The following is a 16,827-nucleotide window of genomic DNA, read 5'->3' on the forward strand; positions in this document are numbered from 1 at the left end:
ATACGCGATGTGGGCATGTGTGCGTGTGTGTGTCTATGTGTCTATTCGTTCGTTCGTTCGTGCATGAGTATGTGTTCGTGCGTATCTTGTGTCGTCATTGTTGTTTCGTTTTGCATGTATACTGCTCATTTCATGCGTATTTGTTGATGTTTCTGGCATACGAATTATGTTTCGTAACACAACTAGCGCCATTCGTTTTTCGAAATTCCGTTCAAAATAAAAACGTCTCGATTGAAAATCGTTGTAAATCAGATTTTTTCATTTGATATTTTTGAATGGCATGAAACAAGTGTTCGATGATACTTTTTGAATAGATTAAAATTTCTGTTTCTTCTTCTTCGTTGTTTGTTTTTTAAACACATTCCAAAATCCGAAAACGATTGTTCGAAATGAAATTACGATTTTAGCCCTCTAGCGGTGTACAAGATTATCTATCTATCATCACTCAATTGAAGTATAGATACACAAGTGTCATTAAACTCTAAATCGATGGAAAAGCATCAAATAACAACATAAACATTGTTTATTGGATTTAATTTTGTAAACGAGCTGAAAAAAAGTACATTGTAAACCATTATTGGAAGGAGTGTTCGACTGCTGTTGCAATAATTTAAAAAAAATGAGTAAATACAATGGAGATAGAATGGCTGTTCGAAGAATCCGTCAGTTGGTCGCCGATTCAAAACTGTCCGATTTCGATCCGGAAAAATCGGCACGAGAAAAACGAAAATTAACACGGAAAAGCTATGCGGAATCAAATCAAGCGCAACGCGGTCCACAGTCAATGTTCGACGAAAAAGGAAGGTATCGATCAAATGGCGCCGATATTTGTGATTGCCTAGACAACACCTGCCCCGGCTGTCATTTTCCGTGTCCAAATTGTAAAAGCACAAAATGTGGCACCGTTTGTCGCGTTAATCGGAAATGGCCATTCGAAAGCATAGAACATGACGGAAAAGATCTCGTAATAAGAAACAAAATTTTAGATAAATGAACATAATTTTAAAAATAATTTATTCAACCGGGTTGTAATGTATCGATCATCACAATTTGTTTTTAACTATGTATCCTCTGTAAACGTAAGTTTGAAATTAAAGTCGTCTTGATATGTCATAATGCAATTATTTGTTTTATTTACATATTCCATCTATGGATAATTACATTCAATAGTCTAAAAGATCACTAAAACTCACTAATATCATCAACAACATAAGAAAGAGGATTGAATAGGTTTGCTTTGCTTTGCATTAAAACAGATGTTTTGTGACAATTTTGGTGGTTAAGTCGTAACTGCCGAAAAATATGGCACCACCGATGGTGATCCACATAACTCGTGGTATGAAGCCAGCAAAAACACCTTTTATGCCATTTTCCTTGTAGATACCATGCAGAATGCTGTGAACACCTTTTCGTTTCTCACCATTTCGTGTGGCCAACATAATTCGTGTTTTGACTACATCCAACGGAGTGGTAACACCGGCTAAAAATGGAAGAACACATTTCAATCAGCAATTTCTTTATACTGTTGTTTTAAGTTCATGTCATGGTGATTTGGAATTTTACCTGCAATTCCGCCGGCAATCGCTCCACAAACCGCAACCGATACAAAAGTCAATGGTAAATGTGTAACGCTAGTCCAATGCAATTTTAGGTACTCCCACAGTGGATACTGGATGAATGAGAATGGAATTTCACGAAGAATTGTCGCTCCGAAGCCTCGATACAGTCCACGGAAAATACCTTCCGTCTGATAGGCTTGAACTAAAATTTTTGATGCAGAAACATGTCTGTACTGTGTGCTTTGCACTTGACGACGTTGCTTCGCGATTTCGACGGGAACACGAACTAAACATGCCACCACTTCGGCTATTGCTGCCGATGACATGTGCACAAAATGCGTTTGTTGGCCGTGTGCGTATGGTGCCAAGAGTTTTTTCATGCTTTCGTATGTACAGAAGAATAAGGCAGCCGACGGCACTGAACCCGCTGCAGCTGGACTCAATCCATTGTAAATGCCACGGAATCCACCGGCTCGCCAGAATCGTTTCTCACTTTGTAGCCGGGTTTTTATTGTGTCGATTGGAAACAGCATAACATCTACCACCAAACCAGCCATTCCGCCCGATATCAGCGATGTGAGGTAGAGATAATTCTTTGCCGACACTTTTCCATTCGCATCTTCCAGCGACATGATTTACGATTTCAGTATTGATTATCTTGTACTTTGGATAATTTTGGTATAAAAAAAAAACGATTGAAATGTAAAATTTCAATCTCGATGCGAAATCAATCGATTATCGAACGGTCATCGTGAATTTGAAGGGAACAAACAAAGTAAAATCGTCTATCGTTCAGGTGTGACTAAAACAGTTGTATTCAAAATACAATGTAAACATAACCTAAACTGATTAGGTGTCTGTTCGTTTTATCAATAATTTTGACATTTGCCTCGGCAGCCGAAACAGGAACATCATTCACTAGCTCCATCTACTCAGCTGATTTTGAGTTAGAATATTTCGCTCTTGCATCTGTGAGCATGTTTCAATCGTTCAATTCGTTCAGATTCACTTTCAAGCATACAATTCATTCAATTACAGTTCGTGCATTGCAACCTCTGCTAATTGCCAGCCAATAACGAACCATTGCACTCTCATGCATCGCATGCATTTATGTTGCGCAACGTTCATTCGCCTGATCATTTGATTGTTTCATTGAAGCGTGCCGAAATCATAATTACGTATGCGATCGTTCATTCGTTCGTTCATTATCTGTGTCTTCTTCGTATCTATTTTTTATGATGTGAATGCGATGCATTATATCGTGTGATGAACTGAAATAAATCGAATCGACGACATTTATTTGCACTCCAATGTGAAAAGAAGACACATTTCTCGCACAGGCACACTCACACACACACACACACAGCCGAAAGCTGAAAAAAATTTGTGTGTTGAGTGGGCCCGCGACCTCACATCAAACCAATTCCGATGCTATATATAACATTCAGAATCAGAAATAGGAATGATTTTTCATCAAGTGAGTCAGTCGCCTGAGACCATGTGCTTTTTGTCGCTTGTAATGCGCCATCACATTTGCTGTATATTGCGTCTTCAGTTTCATTCGTTTTCATTCATTCTCCCCTCCGTACTCGTCATAATTTTTTTTTTCGGTTAGAACAAATGCACTTGTATCTATTCGTTCAACGCTCTTCGTATTTTTGGCTCTCGTATTCATAAATCGAATCGAATCAAATCAAATTCAGTCTAGTCTCATTTACGTTGGGTCAAATAATCAGATGACAACATCAATGAACAAAGAGAATGAAAAAAAGTCATATAAAAGGGGAAACTCGTTCCTTAATACGCACAATTTTTTTTTCAAGTGGTTTGAAATGAATTCTACGAAATTTGTTAGAACGTATTAGATATCATCTGATTTGGTGTGCTGTAGCCGCGCGGCTACATCGCATACCATAGGATAGTTTATTATCAACGTTATTTAGTTTGAGCGCTTGTTACGGGAATCAACAGAGAATATCGAGATATATCCCTCCGTAATCGGGTTGATCTACTGTTGAGCAGGAGACGAGTGTCAGCACGTCAAAAACGATGTACGATCTTGATTTCATAAGTTTCAACATCCCAAACTACAGAAATATGATAGGTCGACAGCGATGACAATAGATACTGATATTGCACACAAACCGTAGGCTCTAGTTTGAAAATTCAATGTCGACTCTTTCGCCGACCGTGTGTTTTATGTCATTGAATAGTACTATAACATTCGGAATTGGACTCAAACTCTGAAACAAAACATGTACGAACGTACTGCACAAACTCAGTAGCTGGCACACAAACCGAAGCACCGGGCCATCATTTGTACAGTGAATTTTTTTTCCGTTTGCACAGCGCAGACACATTCGCATGCAATGTGTGTGCGCCCGTATATTGACACATGTCAAATGCATTTGTATTGGTAATACGTTTTGTTGTTGCTGCCATCACACATTTTTTTTTCTTCTCTCGCTCGCTTCTTATTTTTGTTTTGAGCACGTTGTTTCCGATTCAACGAGAGAGAACGTGTTAATATACAGTGTGTTTCAAATTGATACGAATTAAATCGGTCTTGAACCAAACTCTCACTCACACAAGAGTTATTTTTAAAACATTTAACAACAAAAACGAACCGAACTGAAATAATCTTCTTCTTGTTGAAATTTCGGACAAAAGAAAAGAGCAGATAGAGAGAATTTCAAGTGCCGCCGACTTGGCGAAAATTCTTCTTCTTTTTATTTTCCTGTTGTGTGTGAAAGAAACGCGCGCGCGAGAGAGAATCGAACATTTGTCGGAGATAACACACCGTCCAAATCGATTGTGCAAATTGTTGTGTAAATAGTTCTTGGTACACGCTGTATCGCTCGTTTTTTTTTCGGACAATCATTGACTCGAAATCTACAGCCAGACAAAAATTGAATTGCATTTAATCAGAATTTATTTATTGATTTACGATATGAAAAAAAAGCGAGTAAGCAAAAGGAAGCAATTATCAAGACGTTCAATAATAAACAACGTGGTGATGGAGATTGTGTTTACTACATGAAAATTTACAACGGGCCACAACAAAGTCGTCGATCGAATCGCTGGTCGGTTCAATGCGCCAAAAAAAGGAAAACTAATCATAATTATTAGTAGACGTATTTTAAATATGTTATTATCGTCAGATTAACGGACAACAAACAAGAGTGTACTACGTCGTTATGTATGTTCTTGTGTTTTTGTGTTTTTGTGTTAGTGTGAATGCGTTTGAACATTGGCACAACCACATGATAGCTGCGATATACGAGAATTAACACGAGGAAAAAAAACGGAAGAAAGAAAAAGAGCGAGTACGAGAACATGAGTAGCGAATTCGTTATCAAAAGTGTGGTGTTGTGAGTATTTGCGCTCAAAATACTGATTGCGGAGTAGTGGTATGGCACTGATTACAAAATGATGGAACCAAAGTGTAGAACAGATGTATATTGGCGGCCACACGTTATACTACGTGATCCGATGGACTAACAAATAATTTGTGCAAGATTTTAATTATCACTGAAAAATAGATTCGCGTGTGTGGTGACAACAGGAAAAATTCTCTCTCGGCGACCGAAATGTGTGTGCGTGTGTTTTTCTGCAACAGTTTGAAATAAATATTACAAAAAAGAACAATTATTATTAGTGCAAAAAGGAAAAAAAACTCTGAGAGACAGTTTGCTTGTGTTGATACGGTCGTTTCTTTGTGCTGACTGACTGAACGACGGTTACGAAATTGAACGTGTGCACACTGGAAGCGTCTGTGTATTTTAAAGCATCATAGCCGCTTGCCTTTGTTCTTATTCGTCTACTTTTTCTGCTTTTTTTTCATCTCATTCGTCTGCGAATCGAAAAAAGGCATCGAATCAATTGAATTAAAATAGTAGATAATTGTGTGACGCCGGCTAACTCATTTCAATCATCGAATATTAATTGAAACGATAGACAACTTAAACACGTTACAATTAATGTTATAACCCCGTTTTGAGTAAAACGCGTGTCCCAAGTGTATAAATATAGAAAGCCATTAGATTCTGTGACTAGATTGTTGTGTAGTGTGCTTCCTCGATATTCAATATACGATACAAATATGGAAGCATCCGAAGAGTACTACTTCTTCAAGGAGCATTCATTTTTGATGGAGCTCATTGCCGGCGGTTGCTGTGGCTTGGCCGTCGACACATTTCTATTTCCGATCGATACGTGCAAAACGCGACTACAAAGTGAAAATGGATTTTGGAAAGCCGGTGGCTTTCGTTCCATATACAATGGGATTTTGCCTGTGATTGCGGCCAGTGTACCAATTGCCGCCACATTTTTCCTCGTCTATGGAACCGTTAAAGACTTCGTACCGCTCATTATCAATTGGTTTTTCATCAATTCGTTTACGTTCACCAGTGATGGTGCTGAGCCGACCGTCGAATCTGCTGCGCTAAAATTTCTTATCAAATTTGGCATAAATTCATTTGCGGCGTCACTGGGCGAAATATGTGCCGGCCTCATCCGAGTGCCAATCGAAATAGTCAAACAAAAGCGGCAAGTGAGTAAAATACAGTATCGTGCCATCGATATCCTGATGCATGCATACAAATCGGATGGTTTGTTCAATGGCATCTATCGCGGTTACGGTATTACAATCATGCGTGACATCCCGTTCAGCATGATTCAGTATCCAACGTGGGAACTATTAACATCGATTACAACAACAAATCTGAGTGGCAATCTAAAAGTTTTTGTCGAAGCATGTGATGGATCGGTTGCCGGCGCTTTGGCAAGTGCGATAACAACACCGTTAGATGTGGCCAAAACACGCATTCAATTGGCTGACCTCGAACCAAGCTCCGAATACAATATCCAGAATCGGAATCCATTACGAATTTTGAGATCACTGTACCGACAAAAGGGCATTAAAGGTATCTTCAGCGGCTTTGTGCCACGCGTCATGTGGACTACCGTTGGAGGTTTCATCTGGTTTGGTACTTATAAATTAGTCAAATATTTATTGGAGAGGCTGTGAAAACTGTTTTCAACGCATTTCGTTTTTTGTTTTATAAATTTCAAAATTCATTCGTACGATGACATTTGTTCATCGATTAACACATTATTATTGCAAGTGACAACTAAAAACAAAAAAGAAAATGTGACAGAGAAATTGTGAGAGAATAGAATGTAACCTGCTAACGACTTCCATGGTATATAGAACAGAAACATTTGTACTAAACTTCTAGACGAAGCAATATTTGTGTCATTTTTCGACATAGTTCAAACAGAAATAATAATTGTACACATTCATTTACAGCGTGCGCAAGTGAAAGTTTGTATGACTGCTGTAGTAGGTAGCTTGATTTTATTTTATGTGTCCTTTTTGTTTTTAGAAAAATACCCGATTTCAAACTGAAACTTTTACTTTTTTTTATAAGTCTAATTTGTTTTTTTCTTCTATTTTCTTCTTGATTTCAAACTCGAAACTGTAAACTGAATTTTTTAAGTGTCGTTGTTAGATAGGAAATTAACTATTTCAATTCGAGAAGTGTTCACCAAATTAGAATTATAAAAAATGAAAACAACAACAACAAAAATAAATTGTAAAATGATAACAAAAAAAAAAAAACGCTAGAAAAAATCAAAAGAAGCGATTGTGAATAAATGCAAACAAAGTAACAAAAATGATAAATACAATTTTGCCAAATGAATTGTTCAATCTTGATAGCGATGAAAGAATGATTGATCCATTTGTACGGTAGAATTCTCTTTTGCTTGACAACTGGCTGCCTTTTTTTTATCGACACCACATATATTGATAGTGAAATTGGATTTAGATAAAAGGACATGTACTGTGTACACTTTACACCCACTCCACGTGCGTCAACATAAAATTGAAATGATAAAAATTCGTTCGAATTGTCGTAAGTATTGATCAAAGATAAATATGACCTATGCGCATTGGCGCTATATCGTATATTTGACATAGGTAAGTAAGCATAATGGTGTGTGTCTCGTTGAAAGCTGAGTTGCATACGACCATCACAGACACACACTGCATGTTCTTATCGCGCGTTATCCTTATGGCGCGTTGACCGTACACAAAACCGCGCCATTCGTCCAAACCGCATCTTCAAAATACATTTGCACTTTACTTAATTAGTTCCATTTGTTTATTTCGCTATAATTAACATTTGTTCTTTTTTTTCTTCTTTTTATAACATTCATAATAGAGATTTATTTTTACAATCATAATTGTTTCCTTTTCTTAATAAATATGCAATTGTTATTTTGTTTTCTTTTATTGATACTTTAATTTCATTTTTGGTGGTTTAGATGCTCAGATATATTTATAGTTATTATATATGTATAGAGAGAGTGAGAATGAGAGAGAGAGAGAGATTGAATGGGGAGGATGGGGAAAAAAAATTGCGGCGACAATCAATAAATCAAATAAAACGCAATTAGATGACATTTTGTTTGAAACAACGAAAACAAAAGTTCATTCACATGCTTGAAACTGAAAATTGATGCAGCTGACACACCAAATTTGGTTTCAATTTCATTTCGGCCAAAGTACAAACAAAGTCATAAAAACACAACGAAAAAAAAGAGACGACACAATCAGAAAGAAGTGAACCCAGAAATGAAAAGAAAAAACACAAACGGAAAAGTAACCAACGAATGAACGAAAACCGACCAGGAAAAAAAAACTGAAATTGAATGAAATGAAACAGGCCAAACACATCGTACTTACATTTATGTACACAATACAGAAATGAATATTATTACAACTTATGCTTCGTATTTGATTGATAATTGGAAATGAGGGGGTGGCGGAGGATTGAGGGCGAATAAAATGCGGAATTTATATGCTCAATGAATCAAAATCTGCACAGTTATAAATACAATTTTCTTTATACGATTTTAGCTGGACATTTGGAATTATGAATATAAGTATGATTTAATTGTTTTAGTGTGTGAATGTGTGTGTGTGTGTGTGTGTTACGCAAAATTCGATATTGAATTTATTGTGATTATAAAAAGTATTTATTTGAAGATAAATGTTGGACAAACAAACTTTTTATTTTTACTCTGAAAATAGATGAGATGATGGAGAGAGAAAAAGAAAGAACCATTTAATGCCACATACATTTTCCATAAGTCAGAGCGACCAGAGGGCAAAAAAAGCTCAACATAACGGTTGCGTTCGTAGTCAACAGCCGTTATAATGAGCCCAACCGAACAACCAAATGGTATTTATTCTTCAGAATGTATTTCCTATGACAACGGTCGTTTTCCATTTAAATCGATCTTTCTCTTTTCTTCCATGAACATTTTCCATTCATATTTATATGAAATTTAGTGCTCATGAGAAGGATGTTGTTGCTGCTGTTGTTTTTGTTGCTGTTGCTGTTCTTATTGTTGCTGTTTGTGTGAATGTGTGTATGTGTATGATAGAGAGTGTTTATATTAATTGCTGTTGATTGGTTTTATCCTCAGCGTTTAACGTAATCTGATCGACTGCATCGAACTTATTCTCTTGCCTGCTAAAGAAAAAAAGAAGAAGAAAGACCAAAAATGAGCCAAACGGAAAGAAAAAGAGAGAGAGAGAGAGAGAGAAAAAACATATTTATTAGAGGTCAATTCATATTTAACACATTTTGTATGGAGTTTAGAATCAGGCAATTGGCTAGACATGCCTAGAAACAAATTGAAGAAATCGGCCGATGATTCCAATACAGAGAGTGTCGATTCAAAGTACAATGTACGTCACAGTGCAAACTACACAAAATATGATCACAACGTAATCCAATGGTCATGGCACATAATCAGTGTCATGAAATAAATCGATTCACTGTCGTCGTGGCCGCTGTGATTGCAACGCAATCAAATCGAGATTTAGTATTCGCAGAATTGTATGACTTTTCGATCCGTTTTCGCTACACGTATGCATTATGCTAGTCATAGCAAATCAACGAAAAACTTTTCCAATGCTTTCAATTATTTGATTTTCATGTGTTGTACGTTCGCACAGTTCTCTTGGAGTTAATTGCATTAATTGAGGGCGAGTTGAAGCGGTCAAATGTTAACTGGTGTGTACGATGCGAATGTTTTGGGTTTTTAACAGGCATACATTGATCGAATCAATCAGGAAACACAACAATGGAATAAGAAATAATAAAATGCGTAGGAATTGATGTTAAGAGTTGTCGAAGCAAACCAAGAAGAAACAAAGAAGAGCACACATACCCTTTCCAGCATCGATAAAAATCCCGAACGCCCGTGAAGGAACATGTCAGTACGTAATCTCGAATCGGTTCATAGCACTGGATGGGTGGTGAGATGTTGTCATCATGATCAGATCGTTTGCCATATCGCAAAAAGTGGAAATCACGTCGCGGTGTGATGCGTAAACTGGCCGATTGTCCACCATTCGAACGACCGTATCGACTGCCTGCGTAGAAGGCGGGACGCTTTACTTCCACTAAACCTGTAAATATTTATCGATAAACATTAAATGGGAGAAAAAAAGGGATTAAATCAACAAAAAGGCAAAACAACAACAGGCTATTTCCCCCTCCAGTTTCATTGGTCGCGTCGCGAAAGCAAAAGAAACATGCCAACATTTCATAAAAATGGAATGAAAAGCCATTTCGCTTTTGCCGTTTCTCTCACTTTTACTACACTTCAGTGATGTTCATTAAATTTTTCTATCCATTGTTTACAGATGCTTTTTTCCGCCATTCATCCTATCTTTCGTTTCGGTTGTTATTCTTTGAAAACATTCAGAAAGAAACAGAGCACACCGAAAAAAGTACGCTTCTTGCAAACAATATCAAATAACATTGTTGAAACAGAATAATTCATAAACTTTCCCATATGATTCGGCGAGGCAACATTCACATCGACAACTCACATACAAGCACACTATGTGATTCAAGCCAAAGACAACATCTATCCGTATGCATTCTCCCACAATGGCGGGCATATAATTGGAAATAAATGGTTTGTGTTCCGTAGTATAGGAAATTGGTGTGCGTTTGAATTTTCTGTGGTATGTTTACGAATGAATTATATGCTTCGTGTTCCTTGTTTTCTATCAAAAATAGAACAACGACATTTGATTTTTTCAAACTTTCTATTCATAAGCATACACGCCTTATATTTGCATCGTCTTCGTCGGTTTTTTTTTTCTTCTTTTGCTTTGTCTAATGAATTTTTCGAATACTTTGTTCTAGACACAACCTACGCATATTCAAATCATTATGGAAAGTGATTCGATGGCTCTTTTGGTTATTTTTGGCTATTTGGGCTGTGATGCATTTTTGAATGAAACAAAAATTACTCCCGACAGTTACAAATTACGCAATTTTCATTACATCGTACACAGTTTTTTTTTCCTTTGTATCGTATCAAATATCGGTGAAATAGTTGCCAATTATAAAATAGTGTGGTTTGTTTTATTGAGTAAACTATCAAGGGAGGGAAACGAATTGCCACTAAACATAGTTTCTGTTGTTGTTGTTGTTGTTGTTGTGTTTTCAATGCTTACCTTCTGGCCCACTCGTGTCGATGTCATCGTACATGTTTTTTCCATTGCACATAGTTGTACATAAAATCACTGTAATAGCGACGAAGCCTACTGAATTGACGAATACCATTTTGACCGTATCTTATCTACGTTGACTTTTGAACCCGTAGCAGCTTGCTGTTCCGTCCGATATCTGCAAAAATTGAACGAACGCTTTGCATTGTGAAAATAGAATTATTAGCTAAGCAAATAAATGGGAACAATCGCGGCACAGATGCACCTTTTATTCCCCCAGAGAGATAGATTGCACACTCTGTGTGTGAGTGTGTGTCAAGGGGGAAATCACTCAAAAGTAATACCAAATAGAAAAGTAATACCTCAGTTATTTCTAGTAATACCTCTGGTATTACTTTTGATATTTCTATGAAAAAAGTAATACCGAAAAAAAGTAATATCCAAGTAATACCAAGTAATACTGATCAATAGAAGTAATACACCTGGTATTACTTTTGATTTGTACGGAAAGTAATACCAAGTAATACCATTTATGTAAAAGTAATACCTAAGAGTGATTTGCCCCTCGGTGTGTGTGCATGTGCGAGTTTCGGTCAACAATATTTCTGTTGATGCAAATGTTGCTGAAAGGGGAAAAGTTTTTTTTTGACTCGCAGAATGGTGATGAAACATTGAAAACAACGTCAACCGATGTCACAACGCTTCCGAGAGTAATCTCATAATTCTGGTTTGGAACATAATTGATTTATACGTTTGATTGATATGCAACGTCAGCAATCGGCTTCGACTTCGGAATATTTAGCCCATGAATAATTCCAATCACATATTATATCGTCCACTATCACCAGCAACATCACCACCACCACTGCACACAACTATATATAAATCTAAGTACAAATGCTCGATTAAGCCGAAGACATTCGATTGATCTCATTGTAATATGAACATATTTTGACTCTTGACATTCATTGGAATTGAAATTCAAACGAAACCGGGGGAGGTGTGATTATAGATGTAAGCCGACACAAATGTATACACACGCACGCACTCATTTTGACCACATATTATGTGCCATTTTCTTGTGCATGTGCACTTGATCCCACGAAAATCTTCAACAGATTTACTCCGTTATTTTATTACCATAAAAAAAAATATGGTGGGAGTGAGGAGGAGGGTAAATAACCAAGATACAAGCGAAAGAGAAAACATGAGTCCACCACAATACCACATCAATTCTATTGTCATATTTGAGCTCATTATAAAGAATACGACGAGTGACGATAGCATATAATGTAAATGATGACATGACGTACGTCTTGGTTGAGCACAAAATATATGAATGGCAATTCATACTCGCAGCCAACGAGCCAACCAACCACATTCTCGTTTTGATGAGAGTGAAATAGATACCAGGCATTCCGTATATTTTATTTGTAAATAGCTCAGCTCGATATGCAGTCACACGGAATGTCTGATAGATACATTTGAAATTGTATGATGTCGTTCTAATGGATCATTTACTGCTCACTCTTCTTCTCTGCTATTTTTTCTCACTCTTTCTCTCTTTTCATTTTTTTCCCTTAAATGTAACAGTGCTCTTTTTGCGGCATGCATGGCAACTGAATAACACTGTTGCGCCTTTTGTACCTGACACATGCGAAAGGAGAACACAATCGTATCATCTTCAGGCCGTTTGTTGCTGTATCCATCTGTTTGCCACTTTTTCGTTTGCCTCTGATCTCTCAGTCTCCACCTCTCCAGCTCTCCCGCTATCTATCATCATTTTTACAATCCAAAACATTGTCTCAACCAAATGACAACTACAAAGTTACAATGAAAACTGTGTGACATATGAAATATTTATTGCTTGTGTTTATGTTTTTTTTCACTGTGTCTGTATGTTTGCTTGTTGGTTTTGGAGGAAAAAAAGCCATTTTATTGCTGTATAATATCAACCATGACATGATTCGCTCTTTTTTATTCAATCATTTCATCATCTGCGATGATCAGCTCCCGTTTTATGCGTGGTTTTGAGGAGCAGAATCATATCTCAATATTCGAAATGTTATTATTTAAATATTGATTTTGTGAATTTGTCGCGACAACAATTTTTTCTCTCTCTCTCTCTTCCTGCCTCTCCCACTTTCGTCAATCATTGATAAGTAAACAACGGGAACTGCCTTTTTCCTAGTATAAACACCGATGTGAAAGGAAATTACCATAGGAATTGGATGGAATGAACATATTGAAGCCAATATCGAATCGCGCATAACGAATTGAAGAACAAACAAAATCGACACATTTTCAATGAACTCATTGTTAAAATACACACCATTTCAGGGATGTTTTTCTGGGTTTGAAAGTGTGATGCGATGTGATGTGGGCACGACGTCGACAAAAAAAAATGTTATTGAAATTATATGGTTTATTTTTATTCTTTTTTTTTCAAGTTCGTGTACAAATACAAGCGATAATTGTTGAAAAAATTTCGCATCATATAAGGTCAGTTACATCGGGTTGTGGTTGGGTCCGAGCAGTAGAGAAAAAAAAAACAATTTTTTTACTTTTCGGAATAGGCCATAGAACTTGGCAAACAAATCTCCGCGCGCGAACTAATTAGAATCGCAAATTTGGTAGCTTTAGTGACATGTTGCGGTTTTGATCAAACGCCTAAGATTAGAAGTGTCGACGCCATTTATTCAATTTTGATGTTGTTCAACTTCTTCGATAAAGCTGTCATATTAAAAATGCGGTTCACTTTTGATTCTCCGCATCATATTTTGGTTCGGCGGATCGAATGATGATTACGATTAGCAAATACGGCTACTGATTTTTTTTGTTATTGTTATTTTTCTATGCATCGAAGAAAATAACAACACAAACAACAGAGACGGCACAAAAAAAAACTCACAAGAAAGCGACGAAACATTCGGCGAGGAAAAAAAATCGGTTCGACGTAAATCGGACGTGATTGATAGGGTAGTTTCGTTCGTCGAAAGCCGATAATTGAATTGGTTATTTTGTTGCTGGGCTTGACAGAAAAACCAATTTTCGTTCGATGCATCCGCTCGAGTGTAGGTTAAATCATGTTTGCTGAATCATGAAGCAATGACACAAAAAAGAATAAACTCAAGCAAAAAAACAAAAATAACGAAATTGTGCGCACAATTCGCGCGTTGCTCTCATTGAAAGAGTTTAGCAAAAAAAAATGGGATTGAACGCAGATAGCCCAAAAACAAAAAACAAAATACATTATTGCAAGGACTGCAGCAGCACCAGCATCATCATCTCTTATTATTCAGAATGTATTAATGCCAATTTTGTTTTATTATAATTTTTGTTGTAGTCGTGTGGCCGTGTGTGTATCTCGTTGCGATGCACAAACAAAATTGCGATAAAGACACACTTTGCTCCTCTTGAACATGTCATTTGCATGGGGTCAATCTGCAATAGCGTGCGCTTTGCCCAGCTCACTCACACCATCGTCCCGGCCGCTCTTTCCGTTTCAGTCTCATTCATGTTATCCGTGCCCAGCAGAACTTATTAAATTAAACTTTATAAACCTCAATTTGAAGTGATAGCGTGCGAATCAGATCAATTTTCATGTAAATAATACGAAATGGGCGTCGTTTTTATGGCAATCACTTTAGTGAGTCGTAAATTACACGACAAAATGGCACAATGACGACATCGATCAATTTCCATTTCATGAACTCAATTAGTTGGTGCTCAAAGTGTATTAATCACTTGGAACGCATATGTACACACACACACACTCGCGATTTACACGCATTCCGGAAAAAAAAATAAACGAATGAAACCCATCGTGTCCTTTTTTGCATGCGAACGATCTAATGGAATAAAGCCATTCGTGCACATCCCACACATACTCTCACTTCGCCTTTGGCGAAATGTACACAAATATAAATTAATTTTGCCTTCGGAATGATTAAAAATTTGCTTCTCCTTCTTCTTCTTCTTCTTCTTCTTCTTCTTCTGCGTTCATTACATTTATTTATCAATGTCTTGGCGAAAAGGATTTGGTTGGGCAAACACGATTCAATATTTTTAGCATGAAATTAAGTTATTGTTTTTATGGAAGTGTCTGTGCGAATAAAAAAAGCACGCACACACAGTGAGAGAGATAGGGTGCGAAGAGACAAAAAACCATTGAATGATAGCGCCATTTGAATGGGAGAACGAATGGCGCGAGAATATCGAATTGTGTGTCGAATGGCAAAAAACCCCACAATGGATAAAACAATAATAAACTTTCGAAATCTACTCGTCAAAAATCCAATAAAGGATTTTAATGCGTGCGAATGCGTACTATTCTGGTTCGAATCGACTGATGATGTTGTTCGGTTCGTTCGCACGTGGCTGACACTCACTCACACACACACACACACACACACACACACACACACACACGAATAAGAAAAACTTTTCGTTTCGCAGCGAACTTTTTTTTGGTCATGCACGACGAAGACGGCGAACGTGTCGAGTGCTCATTTTTAGTCGTTCGCTTTTCGGTTTGCTTTTCTACATTTCAAAATGCATTAACAAATGTTTTGTTGTTTTATACCAGACCGAATAAAATTAATGGTCACAAAAAGGTGGCTCGATGAAGTGAAGAAGGTGCTAAACATGATGATGGTGTTGAGAGTCTCTCACGCTCTCACACTTCACACAGCATCATTTCATTGCACGTTCGCTTATGATAATTCGTCAAACATTTTCTACGTATGGTTTTTGCATGTACTCTGACTCTTCGTCATCGTCATCGTCGTCGCCGCCGCCATCGTTGTCTTTCCTTTACGCGTTGTGCGCTTCATTCACACCGTAAGCAATAATAGCAACAGTCATAACCATTCCCATTCATCCGGACGACATACCTTATTTCCAAATGTGCGTCTGTTTGTTATTACACTTCGATTGTAGATTCGGCGTTGGAAGGGGACAGGGAACGCTTGTCAATGGTTTGAGAAAGTGTTGGAAATGTTATTCATATCGCGCGAAATATCAACGAATATTGTTGCTGTTGCTGTTGCTGTTGCTTTTTCGTTCATTCATTCGCATTGGGCAACATTGTGTTGGAGTCCTGGTCGTCGTACTCGCAGAAATCCAGGGTTCATTGGCGTATCAAATGAAGATATGAATATGAAATAATATGCAATTTCTTGTATTGAACTTATTTGCATAATATTGCCACATTTCAAAGCACCTACAACACAACTTCGTCCTGTTACTTATGCTAATTCTCCGGTGGAAATGAATCGCAACATCAACATGGATGCCATGAAACAGTTACAGGCTTAGCAAGTTTGTTCACGGGAAAAAGCATATCAATCAATCCGATTGTGGGCTACTTATTCCGACATTCAGATTAATCTATCTCACCGACTCACTGTACGCAGCTAGATTTCATATTTTGCCACAAATATGAATACAAACAAGCTTATGGAACACTTGGAAAACGACATGATAATGTCAATCACTTAAACCACCACATCAACTTCAATGCAACCGGAGAAAAGAAATGAGAGGAAAAATTGCACATCAAAAAGCGACGATTTAATTCGGGTAAATGTTATTCGCGAAACAAGATATGCTAAAGTTGCACGTAAAACAAATCTACTTGAGACAATGATATTAGAATGGTCGCTTTTTATCTGTTTGTGTGTGTGTGTGTGTGTGTGTGTGTGTGTGTGTGTGTGTGTGTGT

General features: G+C 37.2%; 4 protein-coding genes across 5 annotated transcripts in view; 2 read left to right on the forward strand and 2 right to left on the reverse strand.

Moving 5' to 3' along the window:
* The first annotated feature begins 356 nt into the window (after window positions 1-356).
* On the forward strand, window positions 357-1,119 carry LOC129578645 (ARL14 effector protein). Its single transcript, XM_055467506.1, has one exon. It carries the CDS (start codon window positions 620-622, stop codon window positions 992-994), a length of 375 nt encoding a protein of 124 aa, XP_055323481.1. The 5' UTR covers window positions 357-619; the 3' UTR covers window positions 995-1,119.
* Window positions 1,107-2,191, reverse strand: LOC129578642 (S-adenosylmethionine mitochondrial carrier protein homolog). The gene is made up of 2 exons (XM_055467503.1): window positions 1,564-2,191; window positions 1,107-1,480 (listed from the first exon to the last, which is right to left on the reverse strand). Exons 1-2 carry the CDS (start codon window positions 2,189-2,191, stop codon window positions 1,248-1,250), a joined length of 861 nt encoding a protein of 286 aa, XP_055323478.1. The 3' UTR covers window positions 1,107-1,247.
* A 2,768-nt stretch (window positions 2,192-4,959) lies between these two features.
* LOC129578641 (S-adenosylmethionine mitochondrial carrier protein homolog) lies at window positions 4,960-7,182 on the forward strand. The gene has a single exon (XM_055467502.1). It carries the CDS (start codon window positions 5,662-5,664, stop codon window positions 6,586-6,588), a length of 927 nt encoding a protein of 308 aa, XP_055323477.1. The 5' UTR covers window positions 4,960-5,661; the 3' UTR covers window positions 6,589-7,182.
* The window catches only part of LOC129578644 (RYamide neuropeptides-like), a 15,163-nt gene continuing 5,269 nt past the window's right edge, over window positions 6,934-16,827 (reverse strand). Inside the window, exons 2-4 of one of the 2 annotated variants that reach the window (XM_055467505.1) lie at window positions 11,110-11,281; window positions 9,807-10,047; window positions 6,934-9,100 (exon numbers count right to left, since the gene is read on the reverse strand). In XM_055467505.1, coding sequence (XP_055323480.1) covers window positions 9,022-9,100; window positions 9,807-10,047; window positions 11,110-11,218 — 429 coding nt within the window. In that variant the 5' untranslated portion in view covers window positions 11,219-11,281 and the 3' untranslated portion in view covers window positions 6,934-9,021. Of the gene's footprint in view, window positions 9,104-9,806; window positions 10,048-11,109; window positions 11,282-16,827 lie in introns of both variants that reach the window. The other variant, XM_055467504.1, reaches the window with a different exon arrangement.

This window comes from Sitodiplosis mosellana, unplaced genomic scaffold, assembly GCF_009176505.1.
Source record: "Sitodiplosis mosellana isolate CC-2019 unplaced genomic scaffold, AAFC_SMos_1.0 Smas_scaffold_6226, whole genome shotgun sequence".
Classification (NCBI taxonomy): Eukaryota; Metazoa; Arthropoda; class Insecta; order Diptera; family Cecidomyiidae; genus Sitodiplosis; species Sitodiplosis mosellana.

Excerpts from the sequence above, each read along its gene's own strand:
- LOC129578645 (XM_055467506.1), top strand. The coding sequence starts at position 620 with ATGAGTAAATACAATGGAGATAGAATGGCTGTTCGAAGAATCCGTCAG.
- LOC129578642 (XM_055467503.1), bottom strand. The coding sequence starts at position 2,191 with ATGTCGCTGGAAGATGCGAATGGAAAAGTGTCGGCAAAGAATTATCTC. Across the intron at positions 1,481-1,563 it reads GATTGCCGGCGGAATTGCAG|CCGGTGTTACCACTCCGTTG; the intron begins GTAAAATTCCAA and ends TTCCATTTTTAG.
- LOC129578641 (XM_055467502.1), top strand. The coding sequence starts at position 5,662 with ATGGAAGCATCCGAAGAGTACTACTTCTTCAAGGAGCATTCATTTTTG.